The 23,669-nt window shown below is 42.3% G+C and overlaps 2 protein-coding genes, 1 non-coding gene and 1 pseudogene across 3 annotated transcripts; 3 read left to right on the forward strand and 1 right to left on the reverse strand.

Moving 5' to 3' along the window:
• Window positions 1-276: 276 nt before the first annotated feature.
• LOC111390650 (probable alkaline/neutral invertase F) lies at window positions 277-4,357 on the reverse strand. The gene is made up of 4 exons (XM_023015716.1): window positions 3,661-4,357; window positions 2,086-2,523; window positions 1,218-1,776; window positions 277-837 (listed from the first exon to the last, which is right to left on the reverse strand). The coding sequence occupies exons 1-4, from the start codon at window positions 4,237-4,239 to the stop codon at window positions 539-541; spliced, it is 1,875 nt and encodes a 624-aa protein (XP_022871484.1). The 5' UTR covers window positions 4,240-4,357; the 3' UTR covers window positions 277-538.
• A 3,803-nt stretch (window positions 4,358-8,160) lies between these two features.
• On the forward strand, window positions 8,161-8,234 carry TRNAV-AAC. The gene has a single exon. It is a non-coding gene; the product is annotated as a tRNA-Val (tRNA).
• Window positions 8,235-11,674: 3,440 nt separating this feature from the next.
• On the forward strand, window positions 11,675-14,882 carry LOC111380239. Its single transcript, XM_023003748.1, has 5 exons — window positions 11,675-12,159; window positions 12,367-12,529; window positions 12,665-13,436; window positions 13,536-13,893; window positions 14,198-14,882. Exons 1-5 carry the CDS (start codon window positions 11,675-11,677, stop codon window positions 14,880-14,882), a joined length of 2,463 nt encoding a protein of 820 aa, XP_022859516.1.
• A 4,451-nt stretch (window positions 14,883-19,333) lies between these two features.
• LOC111380247 overlaps window positions 19,334-23,669 on the forward strand; it is a 6,593-nt pseudogene continuing 2,257 nt past the window's right edge.

The raw sequence follows: 23,669 nt of genomic DNA on the forward strand, positions 1-23,669 counted from the left end.
CGCTTGTTGAATGTTCTCCAACTCAACAAAATGAGAGTTTTCCAGAACCTCTATTGAATTTTCTATATTCTATTTCCTTTGATTTTATATATGCACGTATATTCTTAGAATCAACACATGTGAGGCTCCTTTGAAATTAAATGACCTATTTTTACACCTCCAGGTACGTATGGAGTTGATTAGTAGAGTTGTTCACAAAAATTCTCTTCTTTTCCCATTTACAAGAAATAATTAGCAGACATTTTGCTCATAAGATTAGTATCATATGCATACTTGTATATAAATATGTATGTACATACACCAATATAATATTAGTGCTTGTTTGGTCGTGCTTATTAGACGTAGTGGATTCCAATACTTATTCCCAAACTCGTGCTAGTAAACATTTGTAGCTGATTAACAGATTCATTACAAGGGATCAGATTTTCTAGCATTCAAAGATAGTGAGAATGAGAACAACTGTGTGTTAAGTAGACTTATATTAGTCACCAAAAACCACGGGGATACCTGATATATGTATGTTTAATAGGATGAGGGTCTAAAAGGTCCATGAGGCAGAGCGGGTGAGCCTTGGCTTTGTTATCTTTTTGTCCTCTTCAAGAGATATCATTAGCAAATTGGATGGGTTCTCTATCATGAGTTTTGCAACCAGATATCCTGCAATGCTCCATGTTTGATTCTTCCTTGCTTGCTTCCCCACATACCTCCCTGTTATCCCATCATAGTACTCCGGCCATCCGTCTTTTGACAGCCGCTGCTCCGCCAACTCTATTGCCCTCTTTGCTATTTGAGGCCTTCCAGTTTTAATGCTTGCTGCTGTCAGTAGCCACAGTAGAACTACAAAAACATACACCATTTAACAATATGTGCATAACATATTTATAAAACCGTCAAGATTAACAATGTGTAGTGGAGTGCATTGTTCATTTCAGTAATAGGTTCTATCAAACTGGCATTTACCCTCTTCCTTTCTAATAACTAGGAAGGAAAGAAAGGGCGTATGATCTCACGATTGACTTATGAAGAAATTAAGAAATCGGCAAAATTACAAAATACATAATTAATCATATAACTTCAACTGAATTTATGAGCTGACTTCCAGAAAAATAAGGTTTTTGAGAGTGAATAACTTGTGTTGTCAAAGAAATCTGTCTAGAATCGCCATTAATAACAAAAACAATGTTCTTCAGACTATATTGTAGAAGCATAGGGCTAACCTGGCCATGAGCCTCCGTTATGATAACTCCATCGGGTGTTTTTTGGATCACATCCAGTAACAATCCTCCACTGATGCCCTTCAAGTGCCGGATACACAATTTTCAGTGGCATCTCCCCAATTAAATCTGCCCAGCGCTCCTCGATCAAATCCATAATGGCTGTAGCCTGAACTGGTGTTGCTAAAGAGCTCAAAATAGAAATGCAGTTTCCAATTAAGAACCACCTGAAGTCCATGCGAGCTGGACTTACATTGCCAATGAAATACCCTCCTCTTAGTGGCATGAATTCAAGTACCCAATCTGGAATAGATTCAGGGATGACATTGAATTTGTTGACAGCAGTGTGAGAATATTCTTCGGTTTTGTAGCGATAAATGTTGTTCAGTTGAGTGAAGTCAAGCCAGTAGTAGTTCTGAATGTGATAACTCAGAGCAGTGATTCGCTTGTCAATTCGCTCAATCAATTCCTTGCCATCATGCTCTGGTTTAAGCATTTGTCTTGCACACCTCAGGGCAAAAAAGAAGAGGGCCTGGATCTCAATTGGATACCCATATATCCCCTGTCACCAAAAGCAAACAAAAACTAAAATCATAATCATAAATTCAAATGAAGCAAAACCTTAGCAAAATTGAGCAGGTAATTTAGAACTAGAGTCGAACAGGGAATAGCAGAATGCATTAAAATGCAGACTGGCCTTTAAGTGAGAAAGCAAATTACCTTGAAAATCAATTGAGAAGAGAGGTATAAGCTATTTCAACTACTTTCTTCAGCATTATAACTTGGCTATTTTGAGTGTTCATCTGGTTTAGCAGTTTATGCACCAACCACAAAGCATTGGTATAACGAAATAGAAGAAAAGAAAGCTTACCATTCGCCTGTCAATCATGCTACATCCATCTGCACACAAGAGCGTAGGAAATGTGTCAAAACCATCTGACAGACATAGGTTGAGTATCAGTTTCATTCCTCTCTGCACCTCAGGTAACTCTGAAAGAGAATAATCATGTGTGCATTTAGTATATGATCTCAGTAGTATAATCCACCAGAACCCAGAATCCACAGGGGCAACTCTTCCAATGGCAGTGCCCCCAAAGTCTGCTTGCAAAATTTCTTTCTGTCTCTGTGCGTCATAACTCACCTTGAAACTTGCAGGCATTACGCCTTCTCCAAGTGTAAAATTATCAATTCTCTTCTCCCAGCCTTGGAGGTGGAGCGTCTTTAACAGGAAATTTTTCACAATTTCTACGTCTGCATTGTTTTTCATCAGACAGGCCAATCCACAGGGAACGAAGTCTCTCACAAAAACCTGCCCATAGAAAGTTGAAGCTGTCAAAATTGCAGTACCAAATGATAAAAGAATTTTCTAATTGCCTAAGCCTCAAATTTCTGATCATATAAATTAGTGAGAGAACTTCGGAAGAACTTGTCTCCAACTGTTCTGTAAAATTAAAAGAAATATGATATTGGCAATTAAACAGAGCAAGTCATCGATTATTAAATGATCAAAGAACCAGAGTCTCGTGTTGGTAAATAGTTAAAGACTCCCAGAAAGGAATAAAAAAACTGAGGATCTATCCTCAATCGTTCTATTTCTGTGTTAAGCAATTATAAATCACACGAGTGCATTTCAAAGTTCAATGCACTTATAATTCAGTACTTAAACAACCAAGGGAAAACAATTTTCAAATACTTAATCAACACAAAAGATATTCTAAGCTCATTATTAGACTGGCGATATTGATCTGAAGATCTAAATAGAAGCACTATCTATCAATTTTACACTGACGGAAAGGCCAATAAAAATAAGAAGAAAATGAAAATGATCAAAAGTAAACGCCACAAAAGAGAGAAAAAAAAATCAAAATAAATAAATAAATAGAGTATAATATAAGAGAGCCATTGAAACCTGAGAAAAAGCGAAAAATGGACTTTATTTTGGACTAAAACGTCGAGCAATAGAAAATCCATTCAACAGACTTTTCTCTGTAGAGATCCATTTAACATCTAACGTGCCGGCAGAATTTATTCCTCAAGTTAACCTTTGGACATCAAATATTTATTTGTTAATATTATCAGTTTATAAGTACTGTTAGAGCAAGAGGATTAAAAATCAATAATGATAATATCAAACAATAATTTACGCATGGATGTCACAATGTCTCGTACAAATACACTGTACGAACCAAAACAGGATTACACAAATGAAATTAAGATTAGTAAGAAATAGCGATTTTGTAGATGCTTTCATCAATATATAGAAGCACTTGAACAAATATACAGATAAGACAAGCAATCAAATTCCGAAATATACGAAAGGAAAAAGTAATTATATGCAAGTATTTATAAATCCTATCCATCCTGAAACATGTATCAAAATACACTACATAAAAACGTAATATATCGGCAACTAGTAAAAGCATATAACATATACAGTAACATATACCTGATTGTAATTTAAGGCCTCGGCACTATTATCAACAGCGGCCAGTGTACCTACGTGTTGTCCCTTGAAGCACACATAGGATTGGGCGAGTAGATCCCAGGCCTCGTCCATCATTGCCGTCGCCGAGGCATTCTCAGTCCCGCCGTTCTTTCCCGAGGCCACGTTCGACACTTCTACGAGATTCTCCAAGCTCATTCCGACGCTTGGAGACGGTTTCAGAATCGACGTTGTCTTACCACCACCGCCATTGTTAATATTAGATACCACCTCAAAGTCACCATTCCCTGCTACGACACCGTTGCTACTCTTCGTCATCTCCTCCGCCGTAGTTTCCACCATTTCTTTCTCCTGTGAGGTTTTGTTTCGCTGATCACCTTCTTTCTTTTCTCCGTCGTCTACTGAGGTGGAACCAGTAAAAACGTTGGAAATATCTCTACCGAGGTTGAGTTTTTCGTAAGCTTCGACGATTGTTTCAGGAGTTTCGGTTTCCTTCTCCGATACATTTTCCGGCGAGTTATGAGCAGAAGCTTTCTTCGCCAGCTCGTCACCGCAGACTTCAGTCGTAGAACCCGGAGACATTGCGAAGAGAGAAACCTCTGCGTATTCTAGTGAGAGAATGCAGAGAGAGAAAAGTGCATGCAAAGCTGTACAGGAAGCACGGGTGGGGTTGAATTTTATGCGGGATTTTCGTGTACAGTGAGGAGGGAGCATTTCCTCTCCAGTTTCCAACAGTACAATTTCATTAAGTGTATGCTATACATACACCTGTCTTCTACAAAAGCGGAGTTTATAAAACAATTTTCGCAGGAAGGCGAATTGGAGAGAAAGGTACGGAGATGACGTGTATGTTTATATTTGGCAGTTAAATGGCGAGAGGAAGAATTTGAGAAGACTGATTGCTGAATTAAATTGGGCCTATTGTTTCTTATAACTACAAATATGCCATCCTTCTATCTTTCCTTTCCACAAAGGAAAGGCGAAATGGTAAAAGGGTTTATTCAGATGTTAGAAGAGGCGTGAAGGGCTATTTTTTGCGAGGTGTTTCGATTCGTGCCAGATAGTGGACACAGGAAGCGATTAACAGAATTCGGCAGAGAATTAATTTTCGCACATTTAGTTACAAGTGAACTAATTTGGTGCTATTTGGGAGTGCTTAAACGGTTAAACCATCCCCGTAGCACCATTTTGCCATTTCCCCCAAATTGCACCAAATATTTGGTGCCAATCTACTCTAATGCATGGTACAACATTATTCATTTACACAATTTTGCACAAAAATAATTTAACATCATTGGAGTGACAGAAAATTTGGCCAGAATTTTGATGACAGTCCCATGTGGGCCCCCTATTGGAGGGGCGCCTAATGGGGGGGCCACATGGACCTGTCACCAAAATTCTTACCATTTTGCCATTTCCCCCAAATTGCACCAAATATTTGGTGCCAATCTACTCTAATGCATGGTACAACATTATTCATTTACACCATTTTGCACAAAAATAATTTAACATCGTTGGAGTGACAGAAAATTTGGCCAGAATTTTGATGACAGTCCCATGTGGGCCCCCTATTGGAGGGGCGCCTAATGGGGGGGCCACATGGACCTGTCACCAAAATTCTGTCCAAATTTTCTGTTTGAGTAGTTTTATTGAAAATAATTATTTTTATTTTTGTCCTTTTCAATTTTGTATCTCATTCTTGTTAAGAGCATTTATGTCATCTTATTCTTACACAACAATTTTAAATTCTTAATTAATTAATTGATTGATTATTATTATTATTATTATCATCATAATCATCATAATCATCATCTTAATACTTAATTCGAAACGTATTACGTTATATTTTAATAACATAATTTAATATTTTCTTAATTGTGGTATTTTTATTAATTGAACTACATTTTTTAAATTTATTAGTGAATTCAATATTTTCGTTAATGAAACATAATTATTTATTTAGTAATTTATGTAGCTGTAAATTAAATGAATAGATAATTTTTTAGATAAATAAATCGGCAAAAATGAAAAAAAAAATGACGAAAATGGTTAAACAATGTTCATTTTGTACGACTTTTGATATAGTGTATTGGAGATGACTTTCAATTTGATGCAAAATTTATCTCAAATATTGGTGCATGGTTAGAGATGCCTTATAAGGCACATTCTTTTTTTATTTTAGGGTCTGTTTGGCTAATTTTTGTAAGTGTTTTTTTTAATCAGAAGAATTTTTAGAATAAGTTGTATCAATGTAACTCTTCCTCTAAAAGCACTCTCGAAATATGAGGCTCTTTTAAAAATTGGTTTTCAAACAAAAATTAAAATAGTTTCTTCCAAAAAGTCTTTTACAGGAAGCAAAAGCAAAAGTATATGTTTTGCTAAATTGTCCCTTAGTCTCAAAGTGCATTTGATCCATAATCAAGGTTAAAATTTAGACTTTATAAATTGATAAGCTTGTTGACCTTGGTTTTCGATTGAATTGTAAGGCCTACACATTTGAACAAATCGTTACACGCACGTGGCCTTCTTTAGAAGCTTGAAAGGTGACCACGAGCACTTCAACTATCAAGTTAGTCAACTATATCTGTAAATATGGATGTGAAATGAATAGTAAATGTAACCCCTAAGGATGTATATGATTCCAGGTTCAAAAGAGAATATCAAACAAAGCTATTATTAATATTGTAAAATTGCATTACCTGATATTTTACATACGCTTTTATAGTAGAAGGTGATGTAGTTACCATTGGATAAATATCATGTGGCCTCTCTTGAAGGCTGACACTTTATCCTCATGGGCGTCACGTCNTGTAAGTGTTTTTTTTAATCAGAAGAATTTTTAGAATAAGTTGTATCAATGTAACTCTTCCTCTAAAAGCACTCTCGAAATATAAGGCTCTTTTAAAAATTAGTTTTCAAACAAAAATTAAAATAGTTTCTTCCAAAAAGTCTTTTACAGGAAGCAAAAGCAAAAGTATATGTTTTGCTAAATTGTCCCTTAGTCTCAAAGTGCATTTGATCCATAATCAAGGTTAAAATTTAGACTTTATAAATTGATAAGCTTGTTGACCTTGGTTTTCGATTGAATTGTAAGGTCTACACATTTGAACAAATCGTTACACGCACGTGGCCTTCTTTAGAAGCTTGAAAGGTGACCACGAGCACTTCAACTATCAAGTTAGTCAACTATATCTGTAAATAGGGATGTGAAATGAATAGTAAATGTAACCCCTAAGGATGTATATGATTCCAGGTTCAAAAGAGAATATCAAACAAAGCTATTATTAATATTGTAAAATTGCATTACCTGATATTTTACATACACTTTTATAATAGAAGGTGATGTAGTTACCATTGGATAAATATCATGTGGCCTCTCTTGAAGGCTGACACTTTATCCTCATGGGCGTCACGTCTGCGATCCTAGGATTGAGATAGCATTTAATGATTTTGAAAAGTGATCGAACTATGACCTATGTCTGACATCTGAAAAGTAGACAAACAATTTGACCAAGAGGCATTTGCTGCAAAAATATGAAATCAATTAATCATATGGAAGATCTTGTACAAAGTATCTCTTAGATGAAGTGAAGCTATGGAAGATGCCTTGTGGAATAAAGACTTACCTCTTAGAAAATAAGCTGCAGCAAATCATAGCACTTCACCTCGATCATGGAGGTTCGACCTCTACATGTCGATTCGACTAAGGAGAAGGCATCACTTCGACTACCATTATTCGATGGCCTCAGATAGGTCAAATAAGCGAGTGATGAGAAGTGTACGCCTTTAGGTGATTTCTTGTTGTTTTTTAACTAGCAGCCACGTAGGAGTCTTGTAGGATAAGACGCAACAAAACTTATTAAGCCCCTATTAAGTTAAGCTTTTTTTTTTTTTTTAATTACAAGTTGATCAAATTTCATTTTTAATTACACACTCCACTAGAACTATAACATTTAACTACACATTTCATAAAACTCATAACTTGTAATGACCAACATGATCTAATTATATTGTGATAATTGAGTTTAAATTATAAACACACATTTTGTCAAACATATTCTTACTCACATATTTCTTGAAATTCATAATAACCTTTCAAATATAAGTTAAGTTCAGCTCTAGTAAATATTAACAAAGTGAAGAGTTTACGATCGTGACAAGGAAACCAGCGATTCCACAATGACTCTTCTACAAGTTAGGTAGGGTGATCATATCCATAGTCATATTTGTGGTACTCCAGAATAAGTAAATTGTTCAATTTCAAAACTTTTAAGCACGTACACCTCATTTTTCTTGTTAATTGAACTTTGTCATTTCGATATTGTTAGCTACTTTACCAAGAGTTATGGCGTGCTGCTTTGAACCTGACGTAAGAACTGAGGCGACTAATATAAGCCCAAAATTTTAAAAAAGAAAATTTAAGGCATGATATTCTAAATTATTGTTAGCAATAAAAATTAATCACAAAATATATTGAGTTCTTGTTATGCACACGAAGAAGAAGGCGCCGTGGTGTAGTTGGTTATCACGTCAATCTAACACACTGAATGTCTCCGGTTCGAGTCCGAGCGACGCCATTTTTTTGGTTGTATTATTACTCTTATGCAAATAGCAAACGACATAGTATCATTTCATCATTTCCTCCGTCTTCCACCAATTTCTTTTCTCTGTTAAAAGTTAAAAAGCACAGTAAATCTTCAATTCCATATGTTACGCCTCGATTATTCGCACCTCGATACCGAAGTGCCATCTCACCACCGAGGCCGAGATCAAGTAGACCCCACGCAGCACCATTTACTCCGACCTGAAAACGACCCTCCCGAAACTTCTCCGAAGTGATATATTGATTCCTACTACTGATCTGCCGAAGCATCTCACCTCCGAGGTCGGGATCAAGTGGACCCCGGTTAGAAGATCCGCCGCCAATTTAACATTTGTCCTGCATCTAAGGTTTAAATTGATTTGACGTCCCCATGATGCTGTTTGATGTGACTTATCAACTTTATGTCAATTCAAATCGGGGGAAACAAACTGTCCGCCCACTCTACAAGCGCGGCTGATTGACGCCTATGAGCAGACGCTTCATACCGTCAGATGTATACACGTATTCCACATCCCGCGGTTCATACCACCTATAAATACCCAAGGTTTGGCAAGAGGCAAAGGTAATGAAACTCTCAATACACAGCATTCCATAACAAGTTTATATATTATCCTCCCCCTTTATTGATTGATTTGTGTAGCCCCTGGGCACTGTTCCGACCACCCAAACCTGACTTGACCATCAGAGTGTATACGACCGCCACCACCCCCGTCGGTTCCGGCCGTGTGCGCCTGACCATTTGTTCATTTCACAGGGAGGAATACGTGGTGTAGCTATAAGTTTGGCCACGTGGAGAAGCCATTTTTGGAGGTCAACAATTTGGCGCCGTCTGTGGGAAACTCATTCCCCATTTGAAGTTTTGCATTCCCCATCGGAGAAGACACCGGAAAACCGGCGACTGACCCTGAAAAAGGGGCATTCTTGAAAAAGAACTAAGTCGAATTACAATCCAAGTTCTTACTACCCTTGAAAAAAGAGGTAGGATGAGCTACAGCCGTGAAGACAATCCCATGAGAGAGGCCTCTGAAGAAGAGGTACTCCATAACAATGTTACTCGTCAGAGACCGCATCACCGGCGTCGACGAGGTGAAAGAACAGCCATACTCACTGAAGGAATGGCCCAGATAGCTGCGGGTATGGGAAACATAGCAGCTCAGAATATGGCAATGCGGGAATTTCTCATGCAAGCCCAGGGACACCAGAGGCCCCAAGGATCTTATTCGGTACAGGAAATCCCTTTGTCTCACTCTCGAGGCCACATGAGCCGGCACACAGAACGTCCTCTCGAAAGAGAGGGGAACACTGAAGCGACATCTTATGTGCAGGAGAGTCATCCATCAGAACCACTCTTTGGGGACAACTTTCCTCAAGAACACGATGACCAGAGGTCAGTGAGCGTTTTTGATCGAATAGGGAACGATCCTAGCAATAGGGTCCGCCCGATAAGAGGGTCGGTCCGGTCAGACAGCGAAGAAGAGCATGTTCCCCCTCCTCCTAGAAATAGGAGGGAGAGGAGAAACTTAGTCGATTGGGGGAGCCGGGGAGAAGCACCTCCTCTACCCCAAGACATCCAAGATGATGAAGGATCAGAGGGGCCCTGTCGATCTTATGAGATTGACGACGATGACGATAACCTCCCTTTCTCAAGGGAAATTTGAAGCTTCCCAATGCCAACTAACTTCATGCCCTATAAGATCCCCAAGTATGAGGGAAAAGGGGATTCGGAGAAGCACCTCACAAAGTATATGACACAAATGAGTCTTAGGGTAGCCTCACCTGCTCTAAAGTGTAGAGTCTTCCATTTAACACTAGGCGGAGCCGTCGAGGTGTGGTACAGCAGGCTTCCTTTCCTAAGCATCAGAAGTTGGCCAGACTTGAAGAAAGCATTTTTGAACCAGTACCTCTCACGCAGGGAAGGAGAGGCGCCAATCCAATGCCTGCAAGACATGAGGCAGGCCCCTGGAGAGACGCTGAAAAGCTATCTCAACATGAACACTTTGTTTTGGAGGGACGTGCGCAGCAAAAATCCCTCCACATACGACGAGCTGGTGGAGATGATGAGAGTGGAAATTGTTAGTGAAAAAATGATTGATCATCGCAACCGTGCCGCGCAGGGACTCCCTCCCCCACAGAGGCAGGTAGGTCGAGGCCCCGCAGCGCACCTTATTACTCAGCAATGGACCCAAGCGGGGCATACCATAGCTCCCGCATCCGGACAAGCCCTAACTTCCGCCACATTGAACGCAGTGCCGGTGTTGGCATATGATAACGCACCCGCTGAGGCAAGACCATCTGGAAGAACTGACAACATCAAGAAGAAGAAAAAGAGGCCAAACAGGCCCTTGGCAGGAGCAAGATTTTGTACTTTTCATCAACTATACGGGCATGACACCAGCGAGTGTCGGGATGCCAATCGGTGCCCTGATCGAAGCAACCCCCACACTTCCAGCAAAAACGAGCACCCCCGCAGATCCACCTCTCCGAGGAGGGGAGGAAGAGGTCACCAGGAACAATCTCCTCGCAGAAGAGAATCGAGAAACTGAGGCCAATCCAGGCAAGAGAACCAAGCCCAATTCGCTGGAAGCCAGGTCATCAAGGAAATTGATACCATCATTGGGGGACCCCACGTCGATGGCAACACCAGGAATGTCCAGAGAAATTATACAAGAGAAGATAAGGATCTCCCGATGATCACCTACATTGTCGACGAATCGAAATCAGCAAACAAGATGGCCCCAATCACCTTCTCCCAGGAAGACTCAGAGGGAGTTCACCATCCCCATTGCGACGCTTTGGTTGTAAGAGCCGTAGTGGCTAGAAAACGGATTAAAACGCATGCTCGTTGACAAAGGCAGTTCCGTGAACATATTGTTCGGCTTCACTTTTGACAAAATGCAAATTGAACATGGGTTAATCCCCATGACCGACCCACTGTTCGGATTCACTGGGGACAGCATCATCCCACGAGGGCGGATTACCCTGCCTGTGGAAATGGGTTCGGTCCCCCTGGTCGCCCAGCATTTCATGGAATTTCTGGTGGTAGATCATAGGTCAGCTTATCATGGAGTATTGGGCAGACCTGCTCTAAAAGATCTTTGGGTTGTGACGTCCATTCACTATCTGTGCATGAAATTCCCAACTGAACATGGGATTGCAACGGTCCAGGGCGATCAGATGGGCTCCAGGGCATGCTACCTAAACTCGCTACGTAAATCTGAGCCCCGAACTGTCAATGTAATTCTAGCCGAAGTACCCGCTAAAGCCGGTACGGACGTGAAAATGCTCGACGCCCCTGAATAAGGGCATACCTCTGAACAAGAGGAAGATGTCGTCATGGAAGAGACCCCTGAACAAGGACACCCTCTTGATGAGTTAGACCCCCGAATAATCGATTATGAACCAAATGCGACCCCCATGGAAGAACTGGAAACTTTCCCAGTCAATCCAGAAGACTCCAATCAAGTCTTGCGCATAGAGAAGTCATTATCGCCTGAAGAAAAAATTGAGATGATACGATTCCTGAAAGAAAACCTGGATGTCTTCGCATGGAAACATAAAGATATAGTGGGAATAGATTCTAGGATCAGTTGCCATCACCTTAACATCAACCCTTCCTATGCCCCCCATAGACAGAAGAGGCGTGCCCTGAACCCGGACCGGTACGAGGCGCTGAAAGACGAAGTAAGTAAACTTATCCGTAGTGGTTTCATCAGAGAGGCCATATATCCGAGGTGGATATCCAACCCGGTTCTGGTGAAAAAGTCCAGCGGGAAATGGAGGGTCTGTGTGGACTTCACAAACCTGAATAAGGCGTGTCCCAAGGACAGCTTCCCACTTCCAAGAATTGATCAACTGGAAGACTCCACTGCTGGGCATGAACTACTGAGTTTCATGGATGCGTACTCAGGGTACAACCAGATACCCATGTTCCGACCTGATGAGGAAGCTACATCATTCATTACGGACAGGGAGCTGTATTGCTACAAAGTTATGCCCTTCGGATTGAAAAATGTCGGGGCCACATATCAGAGGTTAGTCAACATGATGTTTGCCGAACTCATTGGCAAAACCATGGAGGTCTACGTGGACGACATGTTGGTCAAAAGCCTCCAGGCGGCCGAACATGTGAGTCACATTGACCAAACCTTCCAGATACTCAGAAAGTATAACATGAAGTTGAACCCCCTCAAGTGCACTTTCGGAGTGGCATCAGGCCAGTTCTTGGGATACATTGTAAATCAGAGAGGAATTGACGCAAATCCGACAAAGGTAGCGGCTTTACTAGAAATGAGGTCACCTCAGAAACCGAAGGAGGTCCAAAGTCTCAATGGCCGGATAGCCGCACTCAGCTGCTTCATCTCCAGAGCCACTGATAAAAGTTTGCCTTTCTTCAATGTATTGAAGCAAGGAAAGAGATTTCAATGGACTTTGGAGTGCCAAGAAGCCTTCGAGTCTCTGAAGAAACACCTCGGGGAAGCACCCCTCCTGTCGAAACCCCATCCGGATGAATCTCTGTTGCTGTACCTAGCAGTTTCAGACGTGGCAGTCAGCACGGTCCTAACCAGGGAAGAAAATGAGCGTCAATTGTCGGTGTATTACATCAGCAAAGCACTTCTCCCAGCTGAAACACGTTACTCCGACATGGAAAAACTGGCACTCGCACTTATCACAGCCTCGAGAAAGCTGAGGCCATATTTCCAAGCCCACTCAATACAAGTCCTCACCAATTTTCCTTTAAGGCAAGTGATGCAGAAAACGGACGCGTCGAGACGCCTGCTGAAATGGGCTATCGAGCTCAGCGAGTTCGATCTCACGTTCCGACCTAGACACGCTATCAAGGGCCAGACCCTTGCCGATTTTATGGTCGAGTTTACCAAAGCCCTAGAAATGGAGGCCCTAATGGAACCGACCGAGCCCCCCACATGGAAATTGTTTGTAGATGGGTCTTCGGGAGAGGCTGGCGCGGGGGCGAAAATCGTGTTGGAGAGCCCGGAAGGCCATTTGCTAAATTGTGCGGTAAGATTCGGCTTCAGAGCCTCGAACAACGTGGCCGAATATGAGGCCCTTCTGGCAGGTCTAAGGCTCGCTAAGGAAATACATGTCAAGAAGCTCCTAGCAAGCAGTGATTCTCAGCTCGTAGTAAATCAGGTAAATGGGGATTTCGCAGCCAAAGATGGTAACATGCTTGCGTACTTGAAGCTGGTTCTGGACATAATCCCCCATTTCGAAAGGTTCGAACTGACTCAAGTACCTCATCTAGAAAATGCCCATGTAGATGCCCTCTCAAAGTTAGCCAGCAGCATGAACTCAGAGCTTCTAAACATCGTCCTCATTGAGCACTTATCGAAGCCCTCCACCTTCGAAGGCGAAGAGTTACTATGGATAGAAGGCACCCCATTGTGGATGCAGCCCATAATCGCATATCTGAAGGAACAAACGCTGCTTGCTTCCAGAGGCGAAGCAAGAAAATTAAGAAGAAGGGCTGCACACTTCGTCCTTCAAGAAGACACCCTTTACAAGAGAGGCTTCGCTTCGCCCCTTCTTCGATGTGTGGGCGGAGAAGAGGCCACATACATACTCAGAGAGATACATGAAGGGATCCGGAGGGATGGCTCTGGCACACAAGGTTCTCCGTCAAGGCTACTTCTGGCCAACCCTGAAAAGGGATGCTTGCCAATTTGTCCAGAAATGTGACAAGTGCCAGCGCTTCTCTAACGTGCAAAGACAGCCTGCTCAGAGCCTCTTTGTAGTGACCAGCCCTTGGCCATTCGCCAAGTGGGGCATCTACTTCATTGGTCCACTCCCAAAAGGTAGGGGAAGCGCAACTTTTGCCATTGTCGCCATCGACTACTTCACTAAGTAGGTCGAGGCAGAACCCCTTGCCCGAATCACCAAGGCCAATATTACGAAGTTCGTTTGGAAAAACGTCATTTGTAGATTCGGCATCCCCCACTCCATTGTCTCTGATAACGGGCGGCAGTGCGACAATAAGAAGATGCGAGACTTGTGCGACGAACTGGGCATAAAGAAGGACGTTTCGACTTCGCATCACCCCCAGGCAAATGGACAGGTTGAAGCAGTGAACAAGACTATCAAGCACACCCTGAAAAGGAAACTGGATTCCTCGAAAGGCGCCTGGGTTGACGAACGTCCCCACGTCCTCTGGAGCATCAGAACGACTTGCCGGACTGCAACCGGCGAATCCCCATTTTCCATGACCTACGGAGCCGAAGCAATGAGTCCGGTCGAAGTTGGGGTCCCATCACATCGACGGATACATTTCAATGAGATCAGCAACGACGAGGCACGAATAAGTGAACTGTACCTCCTTGAGGAAAAGAGAGAGACTTCCCAAGTGACCTTGGCAAAATATCATCGCAAGATGACCCGCTTTTACAACTCCAAGGTCAGAAACAGAACTCTCCGTTTGGGCGATCTCGTCCTCAGAAGAGTTTTCCAATCATCAAAACCAACCGGGTCAGGAGTTTTCGGCCCGAACTGGGAAGGCCCTTACCGCATTCGAGGGGAACCCCGACCTGGTACATACAAGATAGAAGATATGTCGGGAAAGATGCTACCTCACAAGTGGAACATCGAGCACTTGAGAAAATACTACCAGTGATAAGACTGTTCCGATCTGATCTCGGTTGTAAAGTTTCTTAAGTGATGGAGTCGCCTTTGTAAAGGGTGGTGTAATTTATCTAAGTAATGAATTTCCAGTTCCAAACCAGATCGGCTAGGGAATAGCTTCCTCAGTTCTTCGGAAGGTTCATTTGAGCGATCCGATCGTCAATTATTAGCTGATTACCAAGCGGTTCCTCATGTTTCCCCAATTGGTCTGACCTCAGATTATTAAGAAGTTGAAGTTAGGAATCACTTCCTGCTCACTTAAGTGTTTGGACTTATGTTTGCTTAAGCAGACCGGTTAACAATTGTTTACCGATCATTTTCACGAGGCAATTAGTCTAATGTTTGTCATTCATACAAGTATAAAACAAAAGGAATACGAAAAAGCAGAAGCCAAAAGACTTAGCAAAAATTTTTCATTCCATTTCACAAAATTAAAGTACATTGGGGGCCGAAGCCATTACAAGATAAAAAGGAAACCCTAGTCTGTGGGAGGAATTTCAGCACTGGCCGCCTCCTGGGCCTCTGGAGCCTCCTCAGTAACTTTATCAGGCCGACCTCCAGTTGGTCCCCCAAACTCTGCCTCCGGTTGAGAGATGTCCAGAGTAGGATGCACCTCCTTAAGTCGACCCAGTAGGCTTTCGGCACTCCACGAGGCCCAGAAGTTGGCAAAGTTATCGTAAAGGAGATGGTCTTCGAAGTGATCAATAAAATTCTGGACTGGCACCTCCCCCGCAGACTTCAATTCCTCCTTCAAAGAGGCGATCTCCTCCGACTGGGCCTTAGTCTGCTGCTTCAGCTCTGCCTTTTCTATGTTAGAGGTCTCCAGAGCATCGGTGGCGAGCTTGTGGTGCTCGTTAGCGTGGTCAAGTCGTCGAGTCACAGTAGCCACTTGGCACTCCACTTCGTAGAGCTCTTTCTTCAGCCGCTCTACCTCTGCTTACGCAGCAGTAAGCTGGACCTCAGCAGCTCTCTTCCCCTCCACTGCCTTGGTGGCTTTGGCCTGGGCAGCTCGCACAGCATCCCCATAATGCATTGCCTCCTCGAGGTGCTTGGCGAGGTCCTCCCTCTTGGAGTTTAGATCCTTCACCAAGCCCTCGAGCTGGATGCTTATGCTTAGTGCCCGGGCTATGCAGGCGCTGTTCGCCACTACCAAGTCTTCGGCCGTGCAGGAGGCGATGTGGTCCCTCCACTCTTCGGTCCAATATTTGCTGTGGACCACCGCCACCGCAACTGTCTCTGGAGGAAGAGCCTCCAACACCTCCCTTACGGGCTCCTCCTGATTGGTGCCCAGGAAATCAACCTCTTTGGTGGAGCGGCCCCTTTTTCTCCTCTGCTGCCCCGGAACTTGTTCAATGGGTACGGCAGCAAGGGGTGTTGTGTCCGAGGTAGTGATAGGCTCTACTGAAGCGGGGGTTCTCTCCGGGAGGGCCACCCCCGTGGGAATAGTTGTCTACCTCAAAACTGGGGGTGGTCTCGCCACAGTTGGGCGTCTAGGAGGGGCAGCACTCTTCTTGCCCTTCCTTCGGAGGTCAGCCTCTGGGTCCTCCTGAACCTCCTCCTCCGTCGGAGGCTGGAGCCTCTTACTGGCCTCCACCAGCTCCTCCATTTGCTTCTTATACGAAGAGGAGGAGGCCTTCAGCACCCGTGCCTCAGCCATCATTTTTTGGATGATCTTGAAGTCGGGCGTACTGGAAGCTTCTTGTTGAAGTTATCTACAAAGGAACAAATAAGGAATCAGTACAAGTCTAGGGAGTTTGGAATAAAAAAGGTATGGGCTTCGGTCCTATTACCTTGAGACGCCATTAAGTCGTGAGTGATGAAATGGATGTTCTTCCGGATCAGCCTGTGGTAGGATCTCTTCTTCTGAGGTAGCTGATAAATGACACAGATAGTGTCGAAGTCCTCTGTTGATAGCTCGCAACGAGGAAGAGAACCTACGAAATGAAACATAACCGTTAGACACAAGCTGAACCGAAGATAAAATAAAAGGAGCAACTACCATACTCACTAAGTGTTGAAAACTTCGTCGGGACTGTAAGAGGCGCCAGGGGGTCCCCCTTCATTATGTCCCATCGCCCTGCTGCCCAGCACCATGAGCTCTTCCATTCCTTGATGGAGCTCGGCAGATCGATCACGAATGGAGTGTGGGAACCCCATGACGTTAGGTAGTACCAACCCCGGGTCTTATCCCCCCCGGCAGTAACCTTGGGTATATAGAGGGTCTGGAAAATGGAAAGGGGCATCTCCACCCCTAATGACGCCTCTTTCCACAACATCCAAGAGCCCACCATCTGGCTTTAGGAGTTTGGATTGAGCTGCGTCGGGGCTAGCCCATAAGACCTAAGCACCAACCTAAAGAATGGGTTGATAGGCAACCTAAGTCCGGCCCTAAGGATCGCCTCACTAATGGCCACACAGCCCGGCCTTGGGTAACAAGCTCTCTCTTTCGGCCCGGGGAGGATCAAGTCTACACTGTCTGGGATCCTATATTCTGTCCTAAGTCTACCCAGGTAGGCCTACCTCAATTTTGACGGGTAGTCTGACGCCCCCAATGCACAGAAGTATTTGGGGGGCTATCTGGTCGCTTCCATATGTTCTCCCCCCCCATTATTGCCCCAGCTATTTCTGAGGAGGTCGCCACAATGGGCTCGTCCACCCTCACTATTTCTAAGCCCCTCCCCAAACCAGAACTCCCTTCCGAGGCCATTCGTTAAGAAATTTTTTACAGTCCAAATGAGTGCTGAAACTTACGGGTTTGGAAGTTGCCGGAAGTATCCTTCTCTCTCGCCGGAGTTGCTTGCAAAACGCTGAAAATCGCCGAAAATTTGAGAGCAAATTATGGTTTTAGTCTTACAAAGGTAGAAACTCTGAGAAAACCTCAGAGTCCTCCTTTTATAGGAAAAACAAGTCCAATCTCCACCGTTGAATTCAAATGCGATCAATCTAAGCCGTTCGTCGCATCCTCAATCCGGGTCGTTGAAATGAAACGTCAGATTTGATCTACGCCCAAGATGTCACTGTGACCTTCACGCTAAATTGAAACGCGTCACCTCGGTTACAACCAGCCGTCAATAATAATTACTAGCCGCAGCAGCCTTTTAGGAGAATGGGCATGGCACCCAACTGTCACCTTGGAAACACGCAACAGTTGTCAAATCATTGGACGTTTGGGTCGCCTCGGATGAGCTCCTCCTCCAACTTTACAAAGCTTGGACGCACCTGACGCGAACGCCCCATTGGCTCATCGCTTCGAACGCTGCGTTTCCTCCCATGCTTTACAAAGTTTCAGCCATCTCCCCATGCGTCGACCTTTTCCTGTCAACGCATCGGTGCGAGATGAGTTCCTCCTCAAACTTTACAAAAATTGGACGCACCTGACGCGAATGCCCCGCATCTGCCTATTATCCTAACCTAGGCTGCTGCGACGAATCGACCCCCAAAAAAGGTCCCATGACGCGCGGCCCGTTCAGGAAAACAAATCCACGCATAATATAAATATTCATTCCCAGATTTGGGGGACCACTGTTACGCCTTGATTATTCGCGCCTCGATACCGAAGTGCCATCTCACCACCGAGGCCGAGATCAAGTAGACACCAACGCAGCACCATTTACTCTGACCTGAAAACGACCCTCCCGAAGCTTCTCCGAAGTGATATATCGATTCCTACTACTGATCTGCCGAAGCATCTCACCTCCGAGGTCGGGATCAAATGGACCCCGGTTAGAAGATCCGCCGCCAATTTAAGATTTGTCCTGCATCTAAGGTTTAAATTGATTTGACGTCCCTATGAGGCTATTTGATGTGACTTATCAACTTTATGTCAATTCAACTCGGGGGAAACAAACTGTCCGCCCACTCTACAAGCGCGGTTGATTGACGCCTATGAGCAGACGTTTCATACCGTCAGATGTATACACGTGTTCCACATCCCGCGGTTCATACCACCTATAAATACCCAAGGTTTGGCAAGAGGCAAAGGTAATGAAACTCTCAATACACGACTTGACCGTCGGAGTGTATACGGCCGCCACCACCCCCGTCGGTTCCGGCCGTGTGCGCCTGACCATTTGTTCATTTCGCAGGGAGGAATACGTGGAGTAGCTATAAGTTGGCCACGTGGAGGAGCCATTTTTGGAGGTCAACACCATACATATATTTATAAAGAATTGTATGTACATATCTGTATACGAACTGTTGGCACCACCTAATAGGGGCTTTTACCACTCTCTTCTTTCACTAAGCAAGACTGAATCAAGGATGTCGGTGGAGGAAAATGGAGAGCCAATGACGTAGGAGGTCCGCTCGATCCAAGACGGACCTGTTGCCATCGTTTTGATTGCGGCTAGTCCTGAACAAGTCGAGCTCTACAACTGGCTGCTATGTGCCAAGTGCATGGGCCGTATTGTTCCTTCCACTATCACCATCACCGTCCCTACTCCTATGGCCAGTGCATTAGCTCATATGCCGCCACTCTCAATGCCATTCTTGCCCTTGCAAACCGCCACTCTCAATGCCATTCTTGCCCTTGCAAATACATCCATGAACTTGATTCGCCTGAATGTATTAAAATTATAACATTGTTTCTTCGTGACATTTTTCTTCATTACAATAGTATCAACGACTCTAGCCGTAATATTTGATTCTTATTGTTGTATTATTTTTGGAGTTGTTGATAATGTTTATGTCTATTGTGGTCTATGGAATTGCCTGTATTTTAGCAAAATTGTTTAGCAAATTCAGAATTTGATGCTTTGTAGATAATGTTCTAAGCTTGAAGTTTTGTGCTGAAGTAAATATTGTCAGTCAACAATTTTAAGTTCTACTTAAATATGCGTTGTAGATAATGTTCTGATTTCGACAGTTTCGACATTTTTGTGCTGTAGTAAATATGCGTTGTAGATAATGTTCTAAGTTCGACAGTTGGACTTTGCAATCTCCGTCAACAATTTTAGGTTTTACATTGCCATTCATTTTGTCGCTCGATTTTAGGTTTTACATTGCCATTCATTTTGTCACTCGGCTGTTATGTATTTGTTTATTAAGGAGTAAATGGGTGTAAGTTTGTAATTCATTCATATTTTGTACCCATAATTGTGAAGTATCCATGAGAAAATGACGAGTAAAAGTAACCGCGCATAACTGTGGGACACACACACTAAGATTTCAAGAATTGAATCAACTACAGAGTTTTTGGACTTCATCCTTGGGCTTTATAATCTTACGGCCTTATCCTGACCTTTTGTTTCCACCAGGTCGAGGTTTTGATGACCCACTATCGTTTACTAAAATTCCTGTGATTCGCAGGTTTGATAAAATATCATATTTCATCAACTCGTAGCAGATTCAAGCAACTGCAATGCTACTTCTACATCCTATGTAAGCTCAAGCAATGAAATTCCTATCCATCCACTTTTTGATTCAATGGGCAAAAAATATATATATGACTGCTTCATGCAAGGAAGACTCTAAATTTGGCAGCAGATGACCATGATATTCAGTTCCTTTGCTCTTTGATCACATACTTGCAATTGCTTCATGTGCTAGACAAGCTTTCCAAAATGATGGTTACTAATTATATCATGTTATCTTATAAGAGTTTATAAAGCAACCTTTTATGTGATATCATCTCTTATTGTAACAATTCCCATAATGTGCTAGCAAAGTGTTTTTTTTATACATGTGGGATGTTTATAACTAGAACTTGCTTTGATGCTTTCAGCATGTATTATCACTGTTCCAATAACCCTTGACATTGCTTCAAACCATGGCGTAATAGTGGCATCTAAATCTGAGTTCCCAAATGAAAATTGTTCGGTCAATTTAGTCTGCTTCAGAAACCTAGGTGGATCTTGTCATACTTTCCCGTTCCAGCTAACCAATTATATCTGGACTTCTAGAAAGCAAAAAAGAGGCAAGTCATTGGTTCATTAGTTGTAATTTTATATGCTCTCTAGCTTTTGCATGTCTGTAATACTACTTCTACAAGTTTTCACATCTTTGATGTTTTAGGAACTGTAGTCCTTCAGTTTCTTAAAATCTTGAGGTGAATAATTTATACCTTGTGCAGATGAGTATATACGAAGATCTAGTTGCAGGTTGGTGCCTACAAAGCATGAATGGTTACAACCTCGACCATTGGGTGAAGAACTTGTGGTGAAACTGTGAAAACAAAAGATGTTCAACTATTGTACTTGTGGTTAAGTGACGAAGTTACTTAAATACTAATAGATGCTTAAATAATTTTATAAGTACTTCTAATACATGCTGCCTAAAGTTCAAGTTGTTTCTTGATCTATTTAATATTATTTTTAATCATCTTTATAGAGTTGTTGACTGTACATTCAGAATACATTTTGCTTGTTTATTTTCTCTGCTTTATCTGTTTATTCTTATGATTCATTTTTCGTTCACAGTTTGCTCTTATTCTTGCACTTTAGAACCTCTAATGAAGTTCTGATTATCCTTGTCTATTACTGAACCATCTCTAGTACAACCTTTACTAGGTTGTCCATCATCCCGGTAAGAATGAAATCCATGGATACACTTGCCCGGTATCTCTGATGTACAGGCAATAGCTCCAACCCATTGGTTTAGTTCGCTCATGGTACTGGTTCTGTACTGGTTGGTAGTGTTGAAGGAAAGATGAGTTTACTAACTTGGATTGGCTAAGGCTTTTAAGAGGACAACGCTAATAGGAAGAAGGAAGTGAAAAAAGGAAACTTGTATTTCTTAAATTCAAGATTTTACACACTTTTTGGCTTGTTACAAAATGGAGGGCACTGCCCCTCTTGTATTTCTTAAATTCAAGATTTTACACACTTTTTGGCTTGTTACAAAATGGAGGGCACTGCCCCTTTATATACTGTTTACAAGAAGATTCTAGTCCACACATTTTCTAGAGACACCTAGACCACATATCAAGATATTTTCCTAGAATTCTCTAGATATTCTTTATAAAACTACATATCTTACTTAGATATTTATATAGATTTTTCTAGTAGATATTTATATAGATTTTTCTAAATAATGCTTCTAGAAATGTTATGCATGTTGGGCCTTTTAATTGATTTGGGCCTATAAGCAAAATCCTTAAGCCCATATTATTTGGACCAAAAATCAAGTTTACTACTTAACATCCACCCTTAAACTTGATTTTGCTACTCCAAGTAGAGTACTTAACTTGCGGAACACATCATGCTTGAGTGGCTTAGTGAGAATGTCGGCGATCTGCTCCTGGGAGGTTACATATTTTAGCTGCACTTCTTTCTTTGCAATGCTTTCTCTTATGAAGTGATATCTTGTATCAATGTGCTTACTTCTATCATGGAATACTGGGTTCTTTGCCAATGCCAATGCCGATTTGTTATCAACATGGATTTCGATTGGCTCTTCTTGTGATACTCCAAGCGTCTTCAACAAGTTTCTAAGCCAAATCGCATGGCAGACACTTGATGTAGCTGCAACATATTCAGCTTCACATGTAGATAGTGCTACGATCGATTGCTTCTTTGAGCTCCAAGTGAAAGCTGTGTCGCCCAAGTAAAACACATACCCAGTCGTACTCTTTCTATCATCACTATCTCCGCCCCAATCGCTGTCACTATATCCAACAAGTTTGAACTCATTAGATGATGAATAGACTAAGCCATAATCAAGCGTACCTTTGATGTAGCGAAGAATTCTCTTTCCAGTTTTCATATGGGTCATGGTAGGTGTCTCCATATAGCGACTAATGAGCCCAACTCCAAAAAGGATATCTGGTCTTGTGCACGTCAAATATCTTAGACTTCCAACAAGACTCTTAAAAAGTGTTGGATTTACTTTTTCACCTTCATCATTCTTCGACAACTTGATTCCTCATTCGACGGGGGTGCATATAGGCTTACAGTCCTCCATATTGAATTTCTTTAGAATTTCTTTCGCATATCCTTCTTGTGAAATGAAAATGCAGTCCTCCATTTGCTTTACCTCTATTCCAAGATAGTAGGCCATGTGGCCGATATCCGTCATCTCAAATTCTTGAGCCATGACCTTCTTAAACTCAGTGATCATACTTTGATTATTTCCTGTAAATATAAGATCATCTATATACAAACAAACAAGCAAAATATCTCCTTTCTCATTTACCTTTGTATAAAGGGCATACTCGTGAGGGCATTTTGCGAAGTTATTTTCTAGAAAATACTTGTCAATTCTACTATTCCATGCCCTAGGAGCCTGTTTCAACCCATATAAAGCCTTTTTTAGTTTCAAGACTTTACCTTCATGTCATTTTACTTTATAACCCATTGGTTGCTCCACATAGATTTCTTCTTCGAGATAACCATTTAGAAAAGCTGATTTCACGTCCATTTGAAATATCTTCCACTTATTTTGCGCTGCAAGAGAGATAATTAATCTTATGATTTCTAAACGAGCAACAGGAGCAAATACCTCTTCATAATCAATTCCCGACCGTTGGTTATAACCTTTGGCAACCAATCTTGCTTTGTATCTTTCTACGTCTCCTTTAGCGTTCTTCTTTGTCTTGTACACCCACTTAACTCCGATTGCTCTCTTTCCTTTGGGAAGAGTTGTCAGCTCCCACGTGTCATTTTTCTCTATAGCCTTTAGCCTTAATCTCTTCATCCATAGCATCTCTCCATCTTTTATTTTCCACCGCTTCTTCATACCCTATTGGTTCACAATCGACAAAAAGACAAAAAAGTGTGAGATCATTTTGATTTTCGGTTACCTCATATAGCTCTTGTAGGCTCCTCATCCGTGGTGTCCTTTC

Source organism: Olea europaea, chromosome 3 (assembly GCF_002742605.1).
Source record: "Olea europaea var. sylvestris chromosome 3, O_europaea_v1, whole genome shotgun sequence".
Classification (NCBI taxonomy): Eukaryota; Viridiplantae; Streptophyta; class Magnoliopsida; order Lamiales; family Oleaceae; genus Olea; species Olea europaea.